The following is a 20,577-nucleotide window of genomic DNA, read 5'->3' on the forward strand; positions in this document are numbered from 1 at the left end:
GTCTTATCAAATTGCTTCTGAAGTACACGTGGACTGTACCAATTAAGTGTCCTTGTCTGTGTGCATCCAACTCAAAACATACCAACAGATTTCTGAGGCATGACTTCCTGTTACAGAGTTGCCTTTTTCTTCAGTTTGCCTCATTCAGATTGTATTGGAATTCTTTCTTCTTCAAAGTTAAAACAACCTCAAAGCATAGCATCTTAACAATATATGCCAAGTGTTGTATATCATCCTCTTGTTCACCATCAAAAAGAAGAGGCAGAGGCCTTTCAGGGTCTGATGTTGTTGATGTTGATTAAGATCTGAGGAGTCTCATAGATGCAACTGTTTCTTTCCTGAGTTTAAAGGTCTTTTATTGCAGTGCATCGGAATATAATGGATAAAAGTATTTCAAGCCCATTTGATATGCAGTGCAACACTAAAGCTAGAGCTCTGTGATGGTTTAACCCCAGTCAGCAACTAAGCACCACACAGGTGCTTGTTCACCCTCCCCACCCCTGGTGGGATGGGGGAGACAATTGGGAAAAAAAAGTAAAACCCAGTGGTTGCTTCTAGCATTGTAAGCACATGGCTCTTGCCTTGGCGAGTTTGTGGGAGTGTGCTATAATCAGTCTGCCGGGCCTCCCCATATTTATATTTCAGCCATCATCCTCCATACCAGAGAGGCTTTAACTGCTTGGCTTGCTTGATTGCAGTGCATGTTTCACATTCATGGATAACCTGTGCAGTAGTGTCCATGGTCAAGTCCACCCCTCTATCATGAGCCCATCTATATGTTGCATCTCTTCCTTGATGGCCTGAGGTGTCATGGGTCCACTGAGCTATAAATAATTCACCCTTATGTTGCCAGTCTAGATCCGCCTGAGCCACTTCAATCTTAGCAGCCTGATCCACCTGCTGGTTATTTTGATGTTCTTCAGTGGCCCAACTCTTGGGTACATGAGCATCTACATGACATACTTTTACAACCAGGTTCTCTACCCAGGCAGCAATATCTTGCCACAATGCGGCAGCCCAGATGGGTTTGCTTCTGCGCTGCCAGTTGTTCTGCTTCCATTGCTGCAACCACCCCCACAGGGCATTTGCCACCATCCATCAGTTTAGAGATAAAGTACTGGCCACTTTTCTCGTTCAGCAATATCTAAAGCCAGCTGGATGGCTTTCACCTCTGCAAACTGACTCAATTCCCCTTTTCCTTCAGCAGTTTCTGCAACTTGTGGTATAGGACTCCATGCAGCAGCTTTCTACCTCCAGTGCTCTCCCACAATACTACAGGACCCATCAGTGAACAGGGCATACTACTTTTCATTTTCTGGCAGCTTATTATACAGTGGGGCCTCCTCAGCATGTGTCACCTCCTCCTCTGGTGATGTTCTGAAATCTTTGCCTTCTGCCCAGTCCATGATCACTTCCAAGATTCCCGCGCAACTGGGGTTTCTTATTCAAGCCCATTGTGTGATCAGTGTGACCCTCTTACTCCATGTAGTATCAGTTGCATGATGTGTAGAGGGGGACCCTCCCTTTGAACACCCAGCCCAGCACTGGCAGTCAGGGTGCCAGGAGGATTAGACTGTAATTTGGCATATGCGTTCTCCAAAAGCCTACAGCGTCTGAGAAAGCTTGTGTTTCCTTTTTGCTGGTTGGTGGGGACATAGCTGTTATTTTGTTGATCACATCCATTGGGATCTGACGATGTCCATCTTGCCATTTTATTCCTAAGAACTGGATCTCCTGTGCATGTCCCTTGACCTTACTTTGTTTTATGGCAAAACCAGCTTTCAGAAAGATTTGGACTATTTTCTTCCCTTTCTCAAAAATCTCTTCTGCTGTATTGCCCCATATGATGATGTAATCAATGTATTGCAGGTGTTCTGGAGCTTCACCCTCTTCCAGTGCTGTCTGGATCAGTCCATGACAAATGGTAGGGCTGTGTTTCCACCCCTGGGGCAGTCGATTCCAGGCGTACTGGACGCCCCTCCAAGTGAAAGTGAACTGTGGCCTGCACTCTGCTGCCAAAGGGATTGAGAAAAATGCATTAGCGATATCAATTGCGGCATACCACTTGGCTGCCTTTGACTCCAGTTCGTATTGAAGTTCTAGCATGTCTGGCACAGCAGCACTCCATGGCAGCGTGACTTCATTCAGGCTGCAATAATCTACTGTTAGTCTCCACTCTCCATTAGAATTTCATACTGGCCATATGGGACTGTTAAAGGGTGAGCGAGTCTTGCTGATCACTCCTTAGCTCTCCAGTCAACAAATCAGCTTATGGATGGGAATCAGGGAGTCTCAGTTGATGTGATATTGCTGCCGGTGCACCACTGTGGTGGCGATTAGCACCTGTTGTTCTTTGACCCTCAGCCACCCCACAACAGAAGGGTACTCCAAGAGACCAGGCAAGGTGGACAGCTGTTTATTTTCCTCTGTCTCCAAGGCAGCTATACCAAAAGCCCACTGGGTACCCTTTTGGGTCCTTGAAATGCCCTCTCCTGAGATAGTCTATGCCAAGGATGCACGGAGCCTCCGGGCCAGTCACAGTGGTGTGCTTCTGCCACTCATTCCCAGTTAGGCTTACTTTGGCCTCCAATACAGTTAGCTGTTGGGATCCCCCTGTCACTCCAGAAATACAGAAGGGTTCTGCCCCTGTGTAGCTTGATGGCGTTAGGGTACACTGTGCACCAGTGTCCCCTAGTGCCTTATACTCCTATGGGTCTGATGTGCCAGGCCATTGAATCCACACAATCCAGTAAATCCAGTTGTCCCTTTCCTCTGCCTGGCTGGAGGCAGAGCCCCTCTAGCCCTTGTCATAGTATTTGTTACTCATTTCTTGTAAATACAAGTCAGAAGTCCCTTCTTCATTAAGGTCAGATGTAAGATCAGCCATTCTGCTCTGTCTGGGGAACTACCCACTAGAAACTGGAGCAGCAATTTTCCTGGAAGAACCCCCTTGTGTGATTGCTTTTCCTTGCAACTCACACACCCATGCCTCTAGGGTCGAGGTAGGTTTTCCATCCCACTTCCTCATGGCCTCTCCATGGTCGCACAGGTAAACCCACAGGTGGCCTGTGGTGTGTACTCTCTATATCCTCTCTCTGGAACAGAAGAATGCTGACTTGTAATAGCTGAGATATTGGTCTGTATAAGTGGAGAGAGAGTAGGAGCTATTCTCTTTGAGTTGCTGGACCTCCCAGGACAATTTCTCTACAGCTGAGACAAGGGAGGAAGAGATACTTTCTTCATATTTCCAGAGTTGGCCAGCCACTTCATCCGCTGTTGGTGCCTCTTCATCTTTCCAGGTTAGTATTGCCAACAAGTTGTCCTACAACAATGGTGCGCTCCGTACCAACTTCTGCCACATGGGCCATATGCGCTGGACTTCATCTGGATCTTTGGATAACTGCTTATTGTTCAGGTTGCTATAAATCACCTCCAGCATGGCTAATTCCCTCAGGTACTGGATATCTCTCTCCATGGTGGTGCATTTGCCTGGGTGATATGTAACATCTTCCTTGAAGGCATACCTTTCCTTCATGCCTGACAGTAGTTGCCTCCAGAGGCCAAGGACTTGTGCTCCTTTTCTAAGCCCTTTGTCAATGCCCTCTTCCCTAGAAAGGGATCCCAGCTGTTTGGCTTCGTTACCCTCTAATTCCAGGCTACTGGCCCTGTTATCCCAGCATCGGAGTAGCCAGGTTGCAATGTGCTTGCCTGGATGACAGCTGAAATCTTTTCACATGTCTCTCAGCTCACTCAAGGATAAGGATCGGGTGGTTTCCATCTCATTTACGAGTTCTCCCTCTTCATCCTCCTTTCCTTGGGATGGCCCTGTTTTTTCATCATCCCTTTCTAAACAAGGTGACTTTTGCTTCCAAGATTTCTTCTTGTGTATGAGGGTGACTGATACCAACACGGGTTGGTTCTCTGGTTCAGCTACAGTGCCTTTTACCGGCATTGGAGTAGCCGCAGTGCCTGTTGTGAGGGCTAGAGTAACTGCAGTGCTTGTCACCAGTGTTTGAGTAGCCACAGTGCCTGTCACAGGGGTTGGAGTAACTGCAATATTCTTAAATAGTTGTTTAACCCTAAGCAAGACCTGACACACATTCAGGAGACATAGCAATAGGAACATGCTGGTTTGAACATCCCAAGGATATTCAAAATTCTCAAGAGCTATTATAATTAGGCTGGAGAAGAAGGGGAAGATGGAGGAAGGTATCTCCCCCACAGGTTGGCTCTCTGAGGAGAAAAAGTAAAAAGTGTAATTATTAATATTTTCTGATAGATGGCTCCTGAAGTACAGAGGTGATGGCAGTGCTGAGTACAAATACAAGATTAGTCTCATGATGAATAATTTTATCATGCCTTAAGCCAGTGTTGCACAGTACAGCAAAGCAATAACCTTAGTCCATTTCCCAGAGGTGATAAACAGCACATAAATACTGATAAACAGTATATACCGCAAGTAAGGTGTTACATAACACAACTGTGAGAACAAATACAACAACTCTGAGAGCAAGTAAATCAACATTGTGACCAGCAATTACTAAACTAATACAAGAAATGCTTAAAACAAATTTGTTTTAACACACTCTGGTCAGATCTGTCATTATCTCAACGCTTTGAGCCTCACATTGGGCACCAAAATAGGACTGTTGTGGTTTAACCCCAGTCGGCAACTAAGCACCACACAGGTGCTTGCTCACCTCCCTGCTCCTTTACCCCCGTGGTGAGACGGGGAGAGAGCCAGAAAAAAAAAAGTAAAACCTGTGGGTTGAGATAAAGGTAGTTTAGTAGGACAGCAGCAGAAGAGAAAATAATAATAATGATAAAAGAATAAACAAAACAAGTGATGCACAATGCAATTGCTTACCACCTGCTGACCAATGGCCAGCCAGTCCCTGAGCAGTGATCGCTGCCCCCGGCCAACTCCTGCATCTCATTTGCTGAGCATGACACCATATGGTATGGAATAGCCCTTTGGCCAGTTTGGGTCAGGTGTCCTGGCTGTGGCCCCTCCCGTCTTCTTGTGCACCTGGCAGAGCATGGGAAACTAAAAAGTCCCTGACTAGTGTAAGCACTACTTAGCAACAGCTAAAACATCAGTGTGTTATCAACATTATTGTCATACTAAATCCAAAACACAGCACTATGCCAGCTACTAGGGGGAAAATTAACTCTATCCCAGCTGAAACCAGGACAAGCTCATAGAAAATGCATCACTGAACCCTAGAGTCCTGCTCTGAAAACCTTGCATGTACTTGCAAGGAGAATATTCCTCCTGAGTGCAATACTGCTACCAGTTTATACTGAAATCTGGTATACTCTATTGAATTCTAAGTGGTATTTTTAGTAGTATTATCTTTTATTTATATACAATGAAAGTATAGTGTAATGTGGTACTGTTTATAATATTTTATTTTAGCTTTCAATAAAATATCCGGGTTTTTTTTTTTTGTAGCTTGAAATCTTGACAAATTTAGCAAATGAAGCCAACATATCAACTCTGCTTCGAGAATTTCAGGTTTGTGCAAAAGTATATTCTTTTTATATGAAACGCTCTCTGTTGGCCAATTGCCATTATTGGATGTTTCATCTAGATTCTTAGTCTTAAATTTTTCAAGTTAAAGTCTTTTCCAGGATAAAATGTTCTCAGAATGGAAATGAAACTGTCTTATATCATAATGGAGCTTTCTATATGCAGAAAGGAGTTTCAGTGTTTTGTTTCTCACTCTCCTTCCAGCTATCAAAAAAAAAAAAAGATGAGAAAAACTCAATCATGCCAAATTCTCAAAACATATTCTACCAACTTGACTGACACTGTGAGTCACTAGATGATAGGGTCTTAATTTTAGCAATATTTGGCCATTAGCATTTATTGCCAAACCTCATTTCTGTAAGTAATTTGATGAAATAGTATTGTCTCCAATATCTCTATATGTATCAGCAAGGTGTTCTGCCTATATTGTGAAACAGTGTCTGTCCTTCTTTCTTTCCTTTTTGCTTGTGACATCTATTTTCATTGCTTCAGTTCTCTGGCAGGATTTCTCTGAAAGGTACTGGTTCTCAGGGAGGTAGGTTATTCATAGTTTCACAGATGCTCCTGGTTAAATGAACTGGAACCTCTCTGAAGAGAGAGCTCGTCAACTCCTCCAACCTTGCACACAAACTAATTGCTGGTTTTGGGTAATTGCCCCCTGCCCCAAGCTTTCTTGAAATCAGAGGTTTGCATGGCCATGGGTGATGAAAGCCAGCAAGAAAATGTCTTCTGAAAGTGACAACAAGGTGAAAAAGCTTTCTAGATTGAATTTATTATACATTATGTCTGTCTTATGAGGATAATGTGGTAAGTCTTTGGTTGACAAGACTTATGTATTGACTAATGAAATTTCTGTTTCCTTAGACTTACGTGAAAAGCCAAGATAAACAGTTTGCTGCAGCTACAATTCAGGCTATAGGCAGATGTGCAACTAACATCACCGAAGTGACTGACACATGCCTTAACGGCCTCGTATGTTTGCTGTCCAACAGGGATGGTAAGCTAAATGTTCAGTTTGTTTTCTGAGTAGCTGATGGCATGAAACCTTTTCTTAATGAGAACCACACAGAGCAGATCATGTTAAAAAGTATATGGGAGTTGACTTTTATAAGAATTTAGCTGACATGACTGGATAAAAATAGTGTTTCTCATGCTTCTTCTTGTTCGAAGCACTTTAAAAGGCTCTTGTAATCACTGGGTACTTATTTGCTCTTTTGTTAGTGAAATTAATTCCTTATGGCCTCCAATTACATATTTACCTGTTTTTTCTCAAAATGGTGTAATTATTAAAGGGTGCTGTTGTGATTATCACAGATGACAGTAGTTTTACTGTTACATGTTTAGTTGCATCAAAACAGTTAGCCTGTAGAGGGTGCTGAAAGCTTGGAATGTTTCTGGGTTTTTTTTTATTTAGTGCATCAATGCCTAACTGAAAAAACATATTAAATAGTTTTAGGATAAGCGGCCCCAAATTTGGCTTGAATTTGTAATCTAGCCTTCTGTTATTTTTGTATAGTGAAATGGAGTTGCAAGTCACTAAGGAACACAACAAGGAGCAGATAAAGTCAAATAAGATATAGCAGCAGTGTAATTCAATACCTGATAATATTGTATATTCTTACCAGTTATCAGTGAATATTGCACAGAAGTCATCACTAAGAGAATTGGAAGATTATTATATAATGTACAGTCTACATGAATATGGTTAAATATTGGAAATAACAAAGGTACAGTTAAAAATAATAATGTCAGGAAGGAGGAAAAGTATGGTTTTGGGGTGGCCTGGAGTAATTAGAGTTGTTCAGAGAACACAGGTGAGATCTACTCTAAGCTTTGAAAAGCAGCATTAATTCCTCTCCATATCTACTGGACATATTTTTTGTGGTAATCCTAAGAAGGCCTTTATTAGGGACATCACTTTGGCACCACATAGTCCTCCTGTGACCCGCTGATACACTCAGAGCCCTCTCTTATTTGGTTTATGAACTACGAGTCCTCCTTCTCTCCCACTTCACCTTGTATCAGAAATTCCCGAGGTGCATCAGTATATAGTTTGGTAGTTTTAATGTATATAACCTTAATTTCTTAGTGCTCCAGACCTCATGTCCCTTTATGCTTTTCTGGTTAACAGCTGTGTTTATAATATCTTCCTATACCATGTTACAAGGCTGTGTCTGCACAATGCACCTTTTTGTATTACATTCAGCAATGACCATATTAAAAATACAAGCTTCAAATCTTGTTCTTTGTGCTGCTTAATTCAACTAGTAATCTTCCTCTAGGTCAGTAGGTTCCTTTCAGCATGTACAAATCCCCCTATTTTTTTTCTGTCTTAAATAAAATAATAAAACTATCACTTGAGAATACTTAGTTTGTTACTCAATCCTTCTTCCCATTTTCTTGCTTTGTTTTTCTTTTTGCGAAGAAGGAAGCAAGACAAGAGGAAAAGGCTTTTTTTCTTTTATCGTAGCTTCTCAATTTATTATTTTCTTCAAAGTAATTCCATATATATATATACACACACATATGCATCTGCATGTATACAAAGGTCTGTCTCAACAAGATTAGTTTTCTTGTCTGTTTCTAAGTAGTTGTCTAGCAAATAAAATTATCTTCTTGTGCTTACTGTTCTGAAAGACTGCAAAGGATATATTGAGGATCTTTTAAACCTGGCAGCTGGCAAATTGCTTTACCATAGCTGCAGTGTCTTTATTCCGTTTTTCAAGGAATGAATAGAATGGCATAATTTACATGGTGCCTTCCTTTAGGTGGCAGGAAATTACCGATAGTCACAGCTTACTGAACATAGGAAGAGTTTTGGGCATGGTAAGTGAGAAAAGAGATTTAGCATGTGTAGGAGAATAGATTTAAGAGTCTTGGTTAATCTTGTTTTCCTCAAACTTTCACCCTTAAAGTGTACAAGCAGTCTGTTTGCCATGCTACTTCTTCCATGGTTGTTTGAAGCCTGGAAGCAGTTCTGCTGCCTTTGCACAGCATGAAGCCCAAGCTGGTAAGTCTAGCAGGTTCTGAGGTCCCTGAAAGCAGAGTCGGCTCTCCTTTCTCTGCACTGTTTTCTTATTATGGGGAATTCACTTGAGTGCAGAAGAGAGGTGACCAAATTAATTCTACCAAATCAGAATAGAATCCTGAAGAACGAGCTTGTGGCAAAACTGCCTTCTAATTCTATGCTGGAAAGGGCTTTACTGTAGATACAACCCGACAGCCAAGATATCTTGGCTGTATCTGGCACAGGAGCTGTGCCATTAATCATGCTGGAACTTGGGTGCTGAGAGGTGGAGTGTCATTACACAAAACAGTATCTTCAGGATTCAGTCAGGTCCAGCTGGGATAATTCTTCACAGAGCTCTTTGAGTGTCTCATCATTGAACTTTCTAGTTTCTGCATGTGCTTCTGTGATTCAAATGTGTTTTTTACCATAGCCCTCAGCTTCCCTGAGTAGGGGAAATTTACTTTAAATAAAGCACTCATAAATATGTAAAGAAAATTTCAAGAGCAGTTCTCCACTTGTCCAGAGCCTTGTTTCTGGAAGCTATGTTGATGGCTCAGAATTATTTTCCTTCCTTGTCTGCTGAAGGAATTACAAAAAGAAAAGTTATTTTGTCTCTTCAGTGTGACATTTGGCATTTGACTGATGCACTTCCTTTAAGCAATATGAACTGACCGATGGCCCCACTATGACATAAAAGTAATTTTAGATGTATGAGACAGATGGGATTATAGGAAGCCTCTTTTGTCTGTCTGTACTGCATGTACTAGAGATCCTGCAGGTTTTCTCAGATGGGTGACTTGCATTTTCTGTTGAAAGTTGCAGATTATGGATAGTAGAGAATGTAAACACAATTGCAGGATGTACAGCTAAAATAATGTTTTTCCTACCAGTCTATACAAATTTGAACAGGCAAGTTGTAAAATCACTGGAACTGTTAATACATCAGGTAACTACTACCTATCTATTGGAATTACTGTTAGGATGATGTAAAAGAAAACCAACTCGTTGTAGCATTCGGTTTATATGTATTAATGTGGTTTCAGTGTTCTGTTATTTATGTTATAAGGGTGGAAAAATTAACCACGTAAAAGCTGAGACTTCAGGAAGTTCTGAAAAGGAGAAACTTAATGTTTGTCTGGATACTTAGCTCTAATAATTGCCTTTTAACTTTAGTTTTAACTATTTGCATAACTTTCTAATAACCCAAATAATCACAGAATCATAGAACTGTTCGGGTTGGAAGCAACCTTTAAAGGTCACCTAGTCTAGCACCGCTGCCATGAACAGGGACATCTTCAACTACATCAGGTTGCTCAAAGCCCTGTCCAACCTGACCTTGAACGTTTCCAGGGATGGGGCATCTACCCCCTCCCTGGGCAATGTGTTCCAGTGTTTCAGCACCCTGATCGTAAAAAATTTCTTCCTTTTATCTAGTCTGAATCTACCCTCCTTGAGTTTAAAACCATTATACCTTGGCTGTCACAACAGGCCCTACTAGAAAGTCTGTCCTCGTATTTCTTGTAAGCCCCCTTTAAGTATTGAAAGGCTGCAATAAGGTCTCCCCACAGCCTTCTCTTCTCTAGGCTGAAAAACCCCAACTCACTCAGCCTTTCCTCGTAGGAGAGGTGCTCCAGTCCCCTGATCATTTTTGTGGCTCTCCTCTGGACCCACTCCAACAGGTCCATGTCCTTCTTGTGCTGAGGGCTCCAGAGCTGGATGCAGTACTCCAGGTGAGGTCTCACCAGAGCAGAGAGGCAGAATCACCTCCCTTGACCTGCTGGCCACACTTCTTTTGATGCAGCCCAGGATACGGTTGGCTTTCTGTGCTGCAAGTGCACATTGCCAGCTTATGCCCAGCTTTTCATCTACCAGTACCCCCAAGTCCTTCTCCACAGGGCTGCTCTCAATCCCTTCATCCCCCAGTCTGTATTGATATTGGGGGAGTTGCCCTGACCCAGGTGCAGGACCTTGCACTTGGCCTTGTTGAACCTCATGAGGTTCACATGGGCCCACTTCTTGAGCTTGTCCAGGTCCCTCTGAATGGCATCCCGTCCCCCAAGTGTGTCAACTGTACCACTCAGCGTGGTGTCATCTACGAACTTGCTGAGGGTGCACTTAATCACTTATACAGCCTTGCTATGAGATTCAATTGGTATACTCTTTCCAAAAACAGTTGATGCAGCTTTGCTGCTTTTAGAAATAGTGATTATACAAACTATAGACTGTGGATAAATTAGTCTTCAGTTGCATGTTTTAGTTTTAGTTTCTGCAAGTATCAGCTAATGTAAGTGGAAGAAAATTTGACTCAACATCAATGGTATCAAATGTAGTATTTCAAAATGCAGCTTCTGAATGTTCTCTGGTAATACAGTCCTTGCTAGGGTCTTTTTCTCAGTTTCTATTATAATGTGGCCAAATTCTCTAACGTGAAAAAGTCTGTAGTTCAGTCCCCACAAGTTACTGTCCACTACATTGTTTATTTTTATATACATCATTATTTGGCAAAATAGAACATTGTATGACAATATATTCTAAGTTTTTGAGAAGTTGTCATGCTCCAGGGTCTTCAGAGATTATCCTACTCAGAGTAGTCATTTCCATATTGCTTCAAAATTGTTTGAAGAAAACTAGCATTGAATATTATACTAAGGTTTTTACTGTGACTTGTGCAAATTGAAGTTGCTGGTACCTCTTGTAGTCTTCTTTATTGGTAAAGGCATTCCTGATCAGATTTTCTGTGATATTTAGTATTTATTTCAAGAATTTGATTTACTTTTTATGAGCCTTTATATATAATTTATACTCTGTTTTGAAATTCTTGCATTCATTTATTGTTGCCTTGTATGCACTTTTTCTTTGATAATTCTAGCAGAGTTACATTTTAAAATTTACTTACGTCTCATTCAGAATGCCAATTTTATCTCCCCCTTTTGGTTTTTGTGGTTTGGTTTTTTTTTTTTTTTTATTTGAACCTAAATGTGTGTGTTTTACTTCATGCTCTTTTTTGGGATTCTTCATGTGCACAAAGCAAGCCTCAACCCCTTTTTTTCTGGACTGTGTCAGTCCTTATTCTAATACAAATTCATTTTGCTTTTGCTTGTACTTTCTTTTTTGGTATCTAGACTCACGTAAAAGGAACCATACTAGTTTACTTGCTTACAATTCTGGTTCAGTTCTTTAAATTTGCTCCCACAGATTACATTAAAGTAGTTCCTATGGTGACATGTCATCTACTGCATTTCATTTATCGTGATCAGTTCTATATTGTCAACAAGTGTTTTTAATAATGGTTTCATGTCCACTCGGTTTTTTGGGTTCAGTTTTATTTTGCTTAACTATTCCCATTGTTAAGTAGTATCACAAAACACTCAGTGATGAAGGTTGTCAATACAATGTCCCCCACTAAATATTCCAGATGGTACTTTTAAAATTTCAAGAATTGTCTTCTTATTTTAATATCTGGCAAAACACAGTGTAAATTAAATTGATCTGTAGGATTGTGCAAGACCTTCTGATATGTGAAGTAGACATGTTAACCTTGCTTCAAGAAGTTAGTATAGAAAAATGACAGAGATGTCACATCAAATAAAGGATGACACAAAAAGCTGAGAGATAAAATTTAAGCATTTCAGAGGTTTATGGCATAATGATACATACTTGGAGTTTTGAAAAGCCTTTCTCCATAAAGAAGTTTTCTTTCTAAAAAAAAAATTATAAAAACTTTAGATATCTCTTCCCCATACTGTTCTTTTGAAACTTCAGCTTGCTTGATTGCTGAATGAATGGTCCATGTGTCAGATTAACTCTTGAAATGTAGGAATACCTCTGTGATGTTTAATGAATGGTAGTTAGGCTTTTTCTTTGTTTTTAATATTGATAGTTTAGGTGAAATAGTTACTCCCATTTTGTAGTAGAAATGAAAATTAGAATTATGTTGAACTCTTAACAGCAGTCTTTGTTTTGGTTTCAGCTTTGTCTGTGTTTGACTTTCCTTCATCTTTCCTTACAGCATGAGTTTACTCTTGCATAGAAGCTTACCTCTGCACCAGTGGGTTTTTTTTAGCTTCAAAAATTGTACATTTCATACAAGTTGATCAGGCTGTGAATGTTACTTGTTACAGTAGTTAAGCACTCCAATGCATGACTTTGGCATAAATCTTACAACAGCTTGCTATTTAGAAGCTTCATTTGAATCTACTGGAGATTAGGTTACAGACCTGAGAGAGACTGTTTAGAAGGAGAAAAAGTGGAAAGGAAACGTTTAGGTATTTCTATTGTTTATGAATGAGCTGTTGCTTTTAACATTGTGTATTTCTTTGAAAATTAACAAGTGTTTGTATTTGAAATGCAGACAGCAAATTAGTTATGAATATGCATAATTGCAATGAAAAACAGATGCTTTTTCATGTTGTTCCTCAATTTGAAAAGGAAAAATACAAAGTGCAGCTTCACTAAAAGGCAATTTAAAAAAAGTATGTAATAGGATGATATTTTTACATGTAGAACATTTCTCTGTCCTCTTTGATTCTGGAAGCTGAACTTGTATTACTTAGTAGAGTGGTTTACATCTTTGTTACCAAGTAAATAGAATTCAGTTCTGCAAAGCGTATTTTGAAAGCTGATAACATCTTTTACAATCAATTATTTATGGCTTTTTCTTTTGCATAAATGCTTTTAAAATTAATAATTTGTTTTGTCTTAAACAGAAATTGTAGTTGCTGAAAGTGTTGTTGTCATTAAGAAACTGCTGCAAACCCAGCCAGCACACCATGGTGAAATTATTAAGCATATGGCCAAACTCCTGGATAACATTACAGTGAGTATTTGTGTACAGTGTCTTATTTTCCTTCTTGACTGATAAAAATCACACCATCTTCTTTGGATTTGGGCCATAAATGGAAATAGATATAAGAGAAATACAACATAATTTTTTATTTTTTACATAAAATACAATTTTTCATCATGTTAAGGAAGAGGAAATAGAAACTATCAGATGGCATCAATTTGTGCCTTAGATCTGGGAAGCTATTTTGAAAGAGATCCCTGGAAATGTTGAGTATTGCTAGTACCATTAGGCTTAAGATCATAGGCCGAATAGCAGGTTTAGAACATGGAGTAGGTGAGTTGAAATGAAAATAAGGGAAAAGCAGCACTTCACTTGAGGATTTTCAGCTTGTTGTTTTACTGATCTGGGTGGAGTTTAAAAAATTTTATTCTAAATCTTTTTCCCTACCCCCAAATCACCTGACCTTTCTGTGGTACCAGACACACTCTTGCTGTGTTACAATGTTTCTTGAGGTTGCATTTTTATCTTCTGGGTATTTAAGATTCTGTGGCATTTAACAGTAAAATTTGCATTATTGCCTATTATCTATCCTTAGATTAAATTGATGTTTAATTATATCAATATTTACTTCCCAGATTCTCCTCACAGTCCTAGTTGTTGAGAAAACATTTAGTGATCTATCCTAAATTATAGTGCAAGGCTGAAGACCATTAGCTACCTATTGCATCATACCCCAAAGGTGACAGATTTTGATCTGTCAATAATCATTTTTCTGTAGATGCTATAAATAGAACTGTTCAGGTTCATATAATTACGCGTTTATTGATGATGGGGCAGTAAATAGTTTCTAAATCAGTGAATCGTCTATTTGCCATAGTTGAATTAGGCAAAGTTTGGAATACTAAAAGAAAAAGGAAATGTGGTCTTCTCAGTTCATGCTTACTGAGCAGATTATCAGATAAACCTTTGGCCACTAAGAGCTGATGATCAAACTTCATGACTGATGTAAAGAAAATGTAATTCTACTGGATTGCTCATATCCAGAATCAAAAGAGGGTATAATACACTGCTGCTAATTACATATCAAATAAGTATTACCTATTTTATAATAATCACTTGTGTTTTCAGAAAGTTTGCGCAGTATTCTGATTGATAATTACAATCTCATGAATTGTGTATAATCTTATTATACACATCTTCTGGTACTTTGCCAAATGAGTTTGTTATCTTATTTCCACATACTTTACAAGAGAAAATAGTTGTTTTCTAAATATTCTGTTTAACACTTAAAAGAGTTTTGTAGATATTTTATATAATTAATACCGCTGAGTAAATATTTCAAGTTTTAAATATAGGGAATGTTTTCTAGAAAAGAAAGTCCTTTTTTAAGTTGAATAAGATTAAAAAAAAAAAAAGACATGCAGTACTTGAACTATTTTGATGTACTTATGTTTTCCACTAATGAGATTGTACAGAATATCAGAAAGTGGTAAGTAGGAGAACAGTCTGTGGAACAGAGCAGTCATAGGAATAAACTAAAAGTCAAAATATGAATCTGAATCATGCTTCTTATTCAAGAAGGAAGCAGTGATAGTGATGCTGTAGGCTCTCTAGGATGATTGTTGTACATCTTGTTTCATATTTATCCCTGTCTTTTTAATAATAACTTCCATGTATTTATCTTCCTCAGTATGTTTAGGATTTTGGATTAAAGAGTAAATTTGGAGGAAGTTCATATTTCTAATTTGAATGCCATATCATTATCCTGAAATAGCTTGCACCTATTACATTTGAAAATGGATGTATTCCTTCACAGAATCGCAAAATGGTTTGGGTTGGAAGGGACCTTTAAAGGTCATCTAGTCAAACCCCCCAGCCCCTTCAGACACTTCTGAAAAGGATAAGCGTATTTTTACACATTTAGTAAGGTGGTATTTGGATTATATAATTCCTGAGGATCTGAGTTTGAAATTTCAACATTTAATAAAGGATTACTGGAATTCCTGAAATCTGCATGTGTATTTTAAACATTGTTCTTACTATGACAAGAGTGGTTGTGAGTTCACATAACACAGTTGCCTTGGGTTTTGTCTGCTGTAAGACATAGAGACACAAAGCAAGGATTCCTGACCCCTGTTACATTGACATACAATATACATATGTACAGACACACTTTTGTACACGCTTATTTTACACAGTTGGGTTTTTTTTTTTCCCCCCCTGACCTTTTCTGTCAGGGAAAGTATTTCTGGGCTCATTTTTAAATTGTGATTGAAACTTAAGGGACCTACCCTATTACTCTATGCAAGAGCATACCACTGTCTTTAAAGGACTCTTGCATTTGGACATAGCAGAAGCAGTCTTGATATGGTCAGCTATGGTCTTGAATGAACTTGAAAGTAAGTGGAGGGTGGGGGGAGTGTGGGCAAAGAAATTCTTTGGTGTTTCTTGGAATTGAAATTAATTTAATACTATGTAAAACACAACCGAAAGCATGAACAGAATTAAATACAACTAAATAGAAAAGCACTTACGGTAAAAATAAACTTTTTGATTGTTCTGTCATTTAGTTTAGGTAAATGGTGAACACTTAGCCACTAAAATAAATGAAATCGATGTAAACTGGATGGAATACATTTTTGGGTTGATGCCTGAATTTTTCATTCATGTTGTTTTAAATTTCACTTGTGTTACCCTGAGATTGTGATTGTCAATTATGAAGTGCCTAAAAATCTTTCGTAGCAATGTTTCTTTTGGGTGTTGTAATCTGAAATTTACTCATTCTTATCTTTATCTTGTCTTCATTCTTGTCTTCATCTTATTCATCTACAGGAGCCATTTAGAAAGTGATAGGATGGATAGTAAGCTAAACATATCTGACCCACTATAAAAAATATAAAAAAACTACTGAGCTTTTGTAGACCATTGACTCTCATTTACAGTAAGGCTTAGGACTAGGTCCATTTCGGTTTGCCCTTTAATTGTTTCTTACATATCTGAAAAGGGTGCTTATTTTTCTTCCTTTGCTTTTGTATGTTATCATTTGTACCTTAAACTTTTATCTCAGGTGTGCCCAGGCAAAGATTTATGAGATCTATTTTGTGTGTGATATTTGTCAAGTACTTAGACCTATGCATAGTATAGCTTGATCTAGCTGTATTCCGGGTACTTTCCTCCACACGCTTCAAAACTTGTAACTGAGAAATGCATGTCTGATGGTGTTCTGAAGATAGTAAGCAAGAGAATAATTAGATTTCTTTAAACTTCCAGTTTTTAAAATCATAACAATGTTTCCATTTGGCTATTAATGTGTTAATACCATCATCATGCTTTACAATTTAATGACTTAGTAAGATGCGGGCCAGAGATCTAAGCAGTGCTAGTTTGTGCTAGGTGTTCACTCTGAGGTAGGCTTAATTAGTTTTGTGTGTATAATTCTTAGAGTGACAGGAGTTTAAAAAATATGCATGTGGGAAAGGACCATTTAAAGAAGGGTGACGCTGACTGAGTCCAAAAGTCCTCTTAATAAAGTAGCCTCATCTTCAGCAGCACCAAAAGCTGGTTCTTTAGGGAGAGAGCTTAAAGATAAGAGCAATTTCATTGGGATGCACCTCCAATGTGCCTTCTGAGCCGCTGACTGGAAGATTGGGTTTGCTATCCACATCATCACACTAATCTAAAAATTCTAATCTTTCCTTGTATTCCATATCACTGATCAGCCTTTCCCTCTTTTCTTTGTCTTTCCTGATACTAGTGTGGTTTTTGAAGTGGGGTGACCAGAAGTGCACATGGTAGTCAGAGTATGAAGGAGAAGTTTTATAAGTGACATAATCGTATTACTTGTTTTGTATTTTTTATCTCACTTTCCTGAGGTTGTCTGCCTTTTGACTTCTGCAGAACATTAACTTAACAATTCCACAATTCTCTGAAAATATTCATGATTCCAAGAAATTTTTCCCTAGAAATATTTTGGGGTCCATCAGTATGTGTAGAATTTTTTTTTAAGTCCTGTTATTAATGCTTCAAGGCCAGCTGCATCACTTCTGCCCAACTTTTAAGTATCACTAATAAGTCAACTTAACTGTTCAGGCTCTGATTTAGTTTAGATTGCCTTGAATAATTTTCTGTCAGCAGACTGTGTTCTCACTAGATAGCCCTCTTCTAGGTTACTTGCAAATCCGTTGAACAGCACATTTTCCCCTATAGGTGCCTGTGGGACATCTGATGATTGCCTTCCATTGTAACTGGGTTTATGTCTTTTTTATTATCTAGTCCTTTTTTATTCAACCGAGTGCCTTTCCACCCTGTAAAGGATGACATTTTCAAAGATGTTGTTGAGGGGCTTTTTCAAAAGCTTTTAGAATATTCTCTTATCAAATATGTGTCATTTAGTCATATAGTCTACTCATTTAGAAAATCTTTCCTTCAAAACACTTGTGGTCCAGAATTTGTTTAAGTGCAAATACTTGCAGATTTAATCTGAATTAAGTTTTAAAGTAGGTTGGTTAGACTGCATCAATTAAACTGGATTAACATGAGACACTTTTGTTTGCATGCGAAGTATGCCTCTTGTGATTTATCTTAATCCATTTTAGCAATGAATGAATGTAAATCAACCTACAAAGAATTAGGTCTGAATAAGAACGTCTGGACGGTGTTATACATTTGTGTGTTTCCTCATGTAAACAAGCTGCGGTAGTCTCCAAATTAGTTTCTGCCTTTTTCTGTTTAGAAAAATAATTTCTGATAGTACATTGTACCCAGTAGTGATTGCTTTCTGGGTGATGGGAATCTTGTAGTTCTGGTGTGATTTTCCTCCAGACTTTCTCTTACAGTACTACTAGGGCAAGGTTTTTTTTCTTTTGATAGCTGGTGGATTCTGATATCCTTGGGTTTTTTACTACAGACTTATTCCTAGTTCCTTCTGGAATGTAAGAGAGAATGTGGGAGAAGTCTGAAGTGTTTTCTAATCTAGAGATGAGGAGGAGCACTTCTTGATGGGATAAAGACAGGGTAAGGTGTTGCAAATTTAGAGGAAAAATAAGATAGGTGCATTTAACTTTGAAGAGCTTAATATGTGGGGAAAAACATGTCACTTATGGAAGCAATTAAGAATTAGTAATTCCTGCTTTGGGCTGGGATTGTTACTAGAGTAGGTGACTGGGAGATTTTGACACTGCTGTGTCCATACATCCAACAATAACAAACTTAAGTTCCTCTGCAGTATTTCTACATAAATACTGCTTATTGCTATGTTTCTGATGTGGCTTCACAGCAAAAGCAATTTGCTTGCTTTAATTAAATTCTTCTTTCCCCCAACTCTGGGAAGGTGTCACAAGGTATGACATTCATATGTTGATATGTATTTCAGTTCTGCAAGCTTCAGACTCCAGCCACATTCTTTTTCTTAGGATACACTTTAATAATGTATTTTTAAACCTTTATGTAAGTAATGCCTTAATGAACAATTATCATAATTTTATCATTTTTTTACTTGCTCTAAGATCTATGTAATGTTTTAGAATTTGAGGGGAATATGTGGTCTTAGGGACATTGTGTCCAGGGATACTGTATACTGAACTTGAAACAAATAGCTTGAATAAAACACAATTTAAACAAAACCTGTATATAACTATATAAGAGGTGGCAGTCATCAGTGGAGACCCTTTTTTAAAGGAATTTTGTGTGTCAAGGTTCAAATAATGGCAGAGTCCTTGAAGGTCTATTGTTTGAAAACAAAAACCTAGCACTTGTCTTTTACTACTGTTCTTTCCTGTGTACCTTTTCTTCTTGCTGCGAGTCTGACATTTCAAATCAGCTTCATCCCTCTTTCCATTTCTGGTTCCAAGTAAAATTTTAACAGTTGCTAGCTATGCAAATTTTCTTCTGGATGCAGAGAATTAGACCTCATTTATAATCCTACTATCTCCTCATTTTGTGACAAATCTGGAAAACCAGAATTGGCAATTTTAAGTTGTACTTTAGCCTAGTATGTTGTGTAGCAAGGTTAAAGCTGAACTATAATAGTTTTTGAATTGTGCTGCTTGGAGTGATCTGTAAAATCTTTATAATGTCTTTCTCTAACTACTGTAAGTAACCAGAGTCTTGCTTTGAGGGGAGAGAGTCTGGCTGGTTTTTATTTTTTGGTTTTTAACCATTTATTTATTTTCCTCCAGACAGGTAATGGGTTAAAATGGCAGTAGAAACTGCCTTCTGGTACTAAGGCTTAAAAAGTGCACTTAACCACTTGCTCAGGGCATATGGAATAAAACATCAGGCAAAGTAATTTACAATCCTGTTTGCCTTTGAGGATAATGCAGAGCAGGGCTGAATAATGAAAGTATTATTTCCTGCATTTTTGTCAATTCAAGGTCCCTACTTAAGCTATACTGGAAAAGGCAATGAAGGTCTAGAAGTGGGTTCATTTCTTGTTTGCTGTTTTGAATGGCCTGGAAACAATGGCTGCAGGATCATGCACTTCATATTACATGGTTGAGGACTGGAAGACTTAAACAGGGAAGAACAAGTCTGAAAATATCGTGTGATTTTGACTCCAAATGAATCCAGTGACACAGAAACATTGGGTTCATCAGTTCGACATACACTTTTCATTAAAATGGCTTCCACTCAGGGTTTGATTCAAAAAGTCTCTAACTGATACTGGTTCTTGTTGCACAAAGTTGTGTTTAGTATGTACGGTATTTACATAGTAAGCTAACCACCTGGTTGAAAGGCAGAATCTCACAAGAAATTTCATCTGTCTTCCGTTGTTGCTATTTTTCAAATTAGGCTTTGTTTAGTCTATTTATTTTACATTATAAAACTAGTTTATTACTATAATTTTTCCCAGTTTGTAAAATGGAATTAACTTTAAAGAGTAAAACACTGCACTTAAATGCACACTGCTTAAATATATTTAAATATATTTTATTGTGGTTTTAAAGTGTAGTCCTGGGTTTGACTAGGAAAAGTACAATACCGATGCTTGTGTTTCATAATTAATACTATTACTGAAATTGGTCTGCTCTGTGAGCTATTTTTTGCTTTATGAAAAGACAATAATAGGAAAAGACATGTTTCTAATAGGCTGCTGTCCAAACTGTGATTCTTAGTGATCTCTTGTAGAATTCTAATATTTTAACAAGTCTGTAATGAAATATTTTAGAAAAATAAATCTAGCATAACTGCAGTTGCGTATATATTCTTATTTAGAGGTATCTATCTGCACAGCAGGCAACTTGAACTCCT

The 20,577-nt window shown here is 38.3% G+C and overlaps 1 protein-coding gene across 5 annotated transcripts in view; it reads left to right on the forward strand.

Moving 5' to 3' along the window:
• The window catches only part of AP3B1 (adaptor related protein complex 3 subunit beta 1), a 171,790-nt gene that overhangs the window by 71,155 nt on the left and 80,058 nt on the right, over positions 1-20,577 (forward strand). For all 5 annotated transcript variants that reach the window (XM_075725902.1, XM_075725903.1, XM_075725906.1 and 2 more), the window contains 3 exons: positions 5,456-5,518; positions 6,398-6,530; positions 13,250-13,359. In XM_075725902.1, coding sequence (XP_075582017.1) covers positions 5,456-5,518; positions 6,398-6,530; positions 13,250-13,359 — 306 coding nt within the window. The remainder of the gene's footprint in view (positions 1-5,455; positions 5,519-6,397; positions 6,531-13,249; positions 13,360-20,577) is intronic.

This window comes from Pelecanus crispus, chromosome Z (assembly GCF_030463565.1).
Source record: "Pelecanus crispus isolate bPelCri1 chromosome Z, bPelCri1.pri, whole genome shotgun sequence".
Lineage (NCBI taxonomy): Eukaryota > Metazoa > Chordata > Aves > Pelecaniformes > Pelecanidae > Pelecanus > Pelecanus crispus.